This window comes from Lactuca sativa, chromosome 5 (genome assembly GCF_002870075.4).
Source record: "Lactuca sativa cultivar Salinas chromosome 5, Lsat_Salinas_v11, whole genome shotgun sequence".
In the NCBI taxonomy this organism is placed as follows: domain Eukaryota; kingdom Viridiplantae; phylum Streptophyta; class Magnoliopsida; order Asterales; family Asteraceae; genus Lactuca; species Lactuca sativa.
Genome location: NC_056627.2, coordinates 85,050,360 through 85,057,348, shown reverse-complemented (window position 1 = coordinate 85,057,348; position 6,989 = coordinate 85,050,360). Strand labels below are relative to the sequence as shown.

General features: G+C 36.2%; 1 protein-coding gene across 1 annotated transcript; it reads right to left on the bottom strand.

Moving 5' to 3' along the window:
- Window positions 1–4,703: 4,703 nt before the first annotated feature.
- On the bottom strand, window positions 4,704–6,647 carry LOC128134158 (uncharacterized). Its single transcript, XM_052771625.1, has 3 exons — window positions 6,168–6,647; window positions 5,771–6,062; window positions 4,704–5,335 (listed from the first exon to the last, which is right to left on the bottom strand). The coding sequence occupies exons 1-3, from the start codon at window positions 6,645–6,647 to the stop codon at window positions 4,704–4,706; spliced, it is 1,404 nt and encodes a 467-aa protein (XP_052627585.1).
- Window positions 6,648–6,989: the final 342 nt, after the last annotated feature.

Below are 6,989 nucleotides of genomic sequence, written 5' to 3'. Positions count from 1 at the left end.
AATCACAAGGTTCTATAAAAGCTTATTATGGCAAGTATTTTATTCTATTTTTGAAGATTTGTTTTTCTGAATGTTTTTGGAAATATTGGTTTTCTGAATTTTTTTGGTACTTTTGAAAAAGAAAACAATTTTCAAATGTTTTTGAATTTTCTTTTTGAATGAAAGTAAACACACTTTTGTACAAACAAAAGTTAAAAGTTTAAGGATGGATGTTATCTGGATTTAACATTCCTAGACGGCCTAGGAAGTATTGAAACTTTGTTTCATCGAGAGCCTTAGTGAAGACATCGGCAATTTGATCTTCGGAGTTGATGAAGTGTAGTTCGATATGACCCTTTTGAATGTTGTCTTTGATAAAGTGATATCGAATGTCGATGTGCTTTGTCATGGAATGGTGAACGGGATTGTGAGAAATGGCAATTGCACTGGTTGAGTCACAAAATATGGGAATTTGTGAGATTTTGAAGCCATAGTCATGCAGTTGAGTTTGCATCCATATGACTTGTGAGCAACAGCTGGCGGCAGCGACATATTCAGCTTCTGCTGTTGATGTGGATACACAAGTCTGTTTTTTTGAAGTCCAACTCACTAGTCTACCTCCTAAGAATTGACAGCTACCAGATGTACTCTTTCTATCTAGCTTGCATCCTCCGTAGTCTGAGTCGGTGAAAGCGTTTAGCTGAAAATCGGATTTAGCTGGATACCAAAGGCCGAGTTTGGGAGTGCCTTTAAGGTATTTGAAGATACGTTTCACAGCAACTACATGGGATTCCATAGGATTTGCTTGGTATCTAGCACACACACATGTAGAAAACATGATGTCAGGTCTGCTGGCAATGAGGTATAAGAGTGATCCAATCATTCCACGATATCTTTTCTGGTCAACGGGTTTCCCATTTAAGTCTGCATCGATTTTGTATCCAAAAGCCATTGGAGTTTTTGCGGTATTTGATTTGTCCATTGAAAAACGAGTGAGTAGGTTTTTGACATAATTCTCTTGGTTGATGATAATGCCATCAGTTGACTGTTTGATTTGAAGTCCGAGAAATGTAGTCATCTCCCCAATCATGCTCATTTCGAATTTGCTCTTCATTAGATCTGCAAACTTAACACTTAAAGATTCATCAGTAGAACCGAAAATAATGTCATCAACATATATTTGTACGATTAACAGATGTTTATTAAATATTTTACGAAAGAGGGTTTGATCGATTGAACCTCTTTTAAAACCTGATTCTTCGAGAAAGGTTGACAACGTGGCATACCAGGCTCGAGGTGCTTGTTTCAAGCCATAGACAGCTTTCTGTAATTTAAAGCTGTGATCTGGAAATTTGGGATCTTCAAAACCTGGTGGTTGTTGGATGTATACTTCGCGATCTATCTCTCTGTGTAGGAATGCACATTTAACGTCCATTTGGAATACTTTGAAGTTCTTATGCGCAGCATATGCAAGAAAGATACGAATTGCTTCAATTCGAGCAACTGGGGCATACGTTTCATCGTAGTCGATTCCTTCTTGTTGTGAATATCCTTTGACTACAAGACGTGCCTTGTTTCGACAAATGATTCCTTGATCGTCAGTCTTGTTTCTGTATACCCATCTTGAACCTATAACAGTAACATCGGGTGGAGTAGGAACAAGATTCCATACGTCGTTTCTTTCAAATTCTGCTAGCTCTTCTTGCATAGCTTTTACCCAGTCTGGATCTTTTATAGCAGAATGTAAGGTTTTGGGTTCATTTGTGGATAAAAAGGCTCCAAATAAGCATTCATTTGTGGATGCGGCTCTAGTCTGAATGGCTAAGTTGGGATCTCCGATGATTTGGTCAGTTGGATGATTTCTGGTCCACTTTATTAAGCGATTCTCTTCCGCGATAATAATTGGAGTTTCAGTATCCCATTGTTCTTCTCCAGGAGTTTCATCTTGGAATAGGTTTGAAGGTTCCCCCATAAATGATGCATTGGGGTTGTTTTGGCTATTTGGGGATTGGGCATTTAAAGGAGGATTTGGTGTTTGTTCCAAAGAGGAAGTATGTGTTGGTGGTTCCCCCTCGAATTGATCTGCATCATTTTGGTTTGTTTGTGGAATAACTTCACTGGGTGTTCCTGTAGGATCAATTAAAGTAGTTAGAAGTTCAGAATTGTAAGCAGTTTTTGGTTGTTCAAAAAGTAAATCAAGATCGATTTCAATGTCTATGTCAGGAGAAGGTGTTTGTTGAATTGGATTTTGAAAAATATTTTCAATCATTTTTGAACCAAAATGTTCACGATCCAATTTCCTGACATAAAATTCATCGAAATGAACATCGGTACTTTCTTCAATTACTCTGGTACGTTTGTTCAGTACTCTATAAGCAGCTGAAGAAAATCAGTAACCAAGGAAAATTCCTTCGTCCGACCTTGATTCAAATTTTGAAAGGTGATCTTTATTGTTCTTTACGAAGCATCGACAACCAAAAATATGGAAAAATTTGATGTTTGGTTTTCGGTTGTTAATGACTTCATATGGTGTTTTATGAAGATGTTTATGGATTAAGGAACGATTTTGAGTATAGCAAGCTGTGGCTATTGCTTCTGCCCAGAAGTATTGTGGCAGATCAGCGAAGATAAGCATTGATCTTGCAGCTTCACATAGAGTTCGGTTCCTTCTTTCGACAACACCGTTCTGTTGTGGAGTGTGTGGGGCTGAGAAGTTATGTTCAATTCCTTTGTCTTTGAGAAATGAATCTAGAGTATTGTTTTTGAACTCTCAACCATTATCACTTCGGATTCTTCGAACAGGTCGTTTCAGCTTCAGCTCGATTTGTTTGATGAAGTTGATCATCTCTTCAGGTGCTTCTGATTTTAGTCTTAAGAAAAAGACCCAAGTAAAGCGCGAGAAACCATCAACGACAACAAGAATGTACTTCTTCCCTTGTATGGTTTGGGTTTTGGCAGGGCCACAAAGGTCTATGTGCAACAATTCTAGTGGTTCGGATACACTAGATTCTGAGATGCTTTTGTGAGTGGATCTGGAAAGTTTTCCTTTTTCACATGCGGCACAAAGAGTTTCGTTATCAAGCTTCAGAAGTGGTAGCCCTCGAACAAGATCATCGCCGATTAATTTGTTGATGTACCCAAAGTTTAGATGGGAAAGGCGACGGTGCCATAACCAACTAATATCTGCTGGGGCTTTAGATAGCAGACATATATCGGGTTTACCGTAGATAAGATCCATGTCAAGTGGATACATATTTCCGGCATGGTCAGAATCAACTATAACATCTTTTGTTTTGGCGTCCATGATCAAGCTTCGTTGTTTGGTGAAAAGAACTTCAAGATTGTTATCACACAGTTGAGAAACACTGATGAGGTTGTGTTTCAGGTCATCGACGAAGGCAACTTTCTTTATGGTAAAATTACCATTTGTTATATTTCCATAACCTTTGATTTTTGCTTTCATGTTGTTTCCGAAGGTAACATCTTGATTGGTTTGTATAGGTTTGAAGTCACGTAAGTAGTTCCGGTTTCCTGTCATATGCTTGGAGCAGCCACTATCAATATACCATGTATCATCATTGGGTTCTCCAGCATTAAGTACCTACAATCAGACAGAAAGTTTAGGTACCCAAATCTGAATGGGTCCTGGTTTGTCAGTTGTTATTTTGGGTGCTTTGCTTGATGAATTTCTTTTATCATTTGACTTCACATTATTGTAATGGTTTGGTTTATGACAATGGAATGGTTGAGGTTTGATTTGATCTATTAAGTTTACCCAAAATGTGATTTGTTTTTGAAAGCCTGTGGGTTGATAAGATCTGTGATTTGGTGAAAGATATCCTAGATGTGAAGGTTTGTTTGAAAAGTTTTCTTCATATCTGGGATGTGATGGGCGGTTTTGAAAAGCTTTTTGATGATGATGGTGTGAAACTTTCTGATGTGATGGTTTTTGAAAGTTCCTTGAATGATTAAAAGTGATATCTTGAAAGCGGTTTTCAAAAGGTTTTGGAAAAGGTTTTGGTTTTTGTTTGGAAACCTGTTTATGAGGTATGACGTAGGGTTTAACTGGTTTCTTTGATTGGTTTTCAAAAATGTTTGGCATGATAAGTGGGGTTTTGGTGACTTGAATGGATTTTTTGCTTGTTTGTTGTTTCTTGGAGTATTTTTGTCCCAGACTAGTTTTTCCAACAATTGATGAAGTCATTGTAGGAAAAACAGTTGGTATATAAGTACTACCATCCTCATAAGAGGAATTTTCTCCATTCAAAAAGTTTTTGAGTTTAGTGGTTCCATCGGTATGTTTGATTTGGTGAGTTAAAGAACTTGCAGAGTTTGTTTCAGAATTTACAACTCTTTTGAAAGACTTTTTGGAAACACTGAAAGCAGTATCATCTGGACTACAGTTGATAACTGTTTCGTCATCTGAATCTTCCTCATTAAGAGATGTGAAAAGATCTGGTAGAGTAGATTCAGAGTTTTCACAATTCGTCATGTATTCCTGTTTTGCTTGTTCAATTTCAAAGGATTCTCTTCCAATTCCTGGTCTATAATTCGTATCAATTTTGCCAGTTCCTAAGGTGTTTGCCTTTGTGAAAATATCATCACTTAGTTTTCTAGCAACTTTGATAGAATCCATATTCCACATCAGTCTTTTATTCTCGGTTTTAAGAGAATTGATTTGTTTTAAAGAATCAGTCAGTTTTTCATTTAGAATATTGTATTTATCAGTTGATTCTTGAAAGTCTTGTTTCAACTGAAGGATTTCCATTTCTAAAACATCTTTTGTTTACAGAAGAAATGATTGACTGATCTTTTAGTTCCAAATCCCTTTTCTGAATTAGGGACTGATTTAATTGTTCCAAGACGTGATTATAATCTTCTGATTTTCTTTCAACGTCTCTTTCCAATTTGCTTTTAGTTCTTGTTGATTCTCCAAATTTGAGTTGCAAGGTTTGTAACTCAGATTTGCAAATATCATAATTGACCATTGTGTCATGATATGTTTTGAGATCAGTTTCCAGACTAGTCTCAATTTTGGTTATGTGGGACTCAAAAATTGTTTTGGAAAAACCAAGTTCAGAGATCATAGACCATACTTGTTCTATGACGTTTGGAGCTCTTGAAGGTATTTCAACACCAACTACGAAGCAGAAGTTTGATTGTGCTTGTTCATTATCAGCTTCGTCATCAGATGTTGGCCAGTATTCTACGCTTGGTTCATGGATTGCCATCAATGCTTTTTGCTTTTCTTGGTTTTCCAGTTTCTTCAATTCATCGGCTCTTTGAGCATAGTATGTTGAGTCTTTGATTTTAGTTTTGTTTTTGGCTCGGCATTCTCTGGCATAGTGATTTGTTCCTTTGCAGTTGTGACAAATGATCACTTCTTCATCACTTTCATCCTTTTGACTTTTAATCGGAAGTCTATCAGGTGCTTGAGTTTGGGTTTGTTGGGAAGGTTGAGAATGGTTTTGTTGGAATCCAAAATTTTGGTTGTTTTGAAAACCATTGTTTTGATTGTTGTAACCTTGATTTTGGAAACCTCTATTTTGATTTTGAAAACTGTTGTTTGGATTGTGATTATGACCTGAGTTGGGATCGTTTTGAAATCCCTGGTTTTGAAAACCTTGGTTTGAGTTATTTTGGAAAGAAGGTCTTTGAGAATTTTGTCCAAAGTAAGGTCTTGGTTGAAAACCTGAGTTATTTTGTCCAAAAGACGGTCTTGGTTGAAAACTTGAGTTATTTTGTCCAAAAGATGGTCTTGTTTGAAAATTTGGTCTAAAGTTTGATTGACCATGATTTGGGATAAATCTCTGGAGATTTGTGTTTGCAACCAAAGCACACAGTTGTTGATAATCTGCTTCATCATTTGAATCAGACTGGAAGGATTGGTTTTGAAAAGATGTAGTCTGATTAAAATGATTAAAGTTTTGATCATTGTAAGGTGTTTGGTTTTGAGAAGTTGTGGACACAAGAGCAAGTGGTCCTCCAAAAGCTGCAATGGTTGGTGGGTCAATCGAGGATTCATACGATTGAAGTTCTCCATACAAATTGTACAAAGATTCGGTATGAATAGCTGGATTTCCCTGAATAATGAGTTTAACCATTTTCCAGCTTTCGAAAAGATTGTTTAAAAACTTGAGATTTATCTCGTGTTGTGTCTTTTTGATACCCAAATTGTTCATTTTAACCATAATCAAATTGAACCTATCATGAGCATCATGGATAGTTTCTGATGAAAGCATTTTGAAATTATCGAATTCATTCAAAACAGATGTTCTTTTGTTTCCGATAATTCTTTTATTTCCACAAAAACGATTTTTCAAATTTTCCCAAATTTGATTTGCGGTTAACATCATAATGTCATCCATTTGACTTAGAATACTGTGAGGTATTCCAGACACAAGTTCCTTTTTGGCTTGGAGTTCCAACTTTCTTATGATATCGGTTTGAGTGGCTTGATTCGTAGCAAGAGTAGCCATATTTTCTGGAGTAACATACGTTCCTTCTACACACTTCCAGATATCTTCATTTATAGCGTTAAGATGAAGATTCATACGGCCAACCCACGAATTATACTCTTCAGGAATAAGTATGGGTGCCCGTGAACCAGATCCTAAGCTATTTGCAATGGACACAGAGTTCATGTTGGAGTAATTTGCCAAAGACATTTTTTTTTTAAAAGGATTTTGAACAAGTGATATTAAAATGAAATTTTTAAAGACAAGCTTATGGAAGGTTTATAAACGCTATAACCAAAAGTTTTTCGACAAAAATTTCAAGGTAAATCACACAAGCTCTGATACCAATTGTTGGATATTATTCCTTTTATATCAGCTCAGATACCGATTGTTGGAAATATAAAAATCTGATTACCACAACAAAAGGCTCGGCTACCAATTACTGTGTGACAGATATATGAGTTAAAGGTATAAGATATAGATATGTATAAAGAATAATAATTGCGGAATAAGTATAAATATGAAAGCTATAATAATATAAATGACTGTATT

Coding starts and splice junctions, on each gene's coding strand:
- LOC128134158 (XM_052771625.1), bottom strand. CDS start 6,647: ATGTCTTTGGCAAATTACTCCAACATGAACTCTGTGTCCATTGCAAAT. Junction 6,063..6,167: donor ATAGGTTCAATTTGATTATG/GTTAAAATGAAC, acceptor CTCATTATTCAG/GGAAATCCAGCTATTCATAC. Junction 5,336..5,770: donor GAGATTTATCCCAAATCATG/GTCAATCAAACT, acceptor ACAACTGCAAAG/GAACAAATCACTATGCCAGA.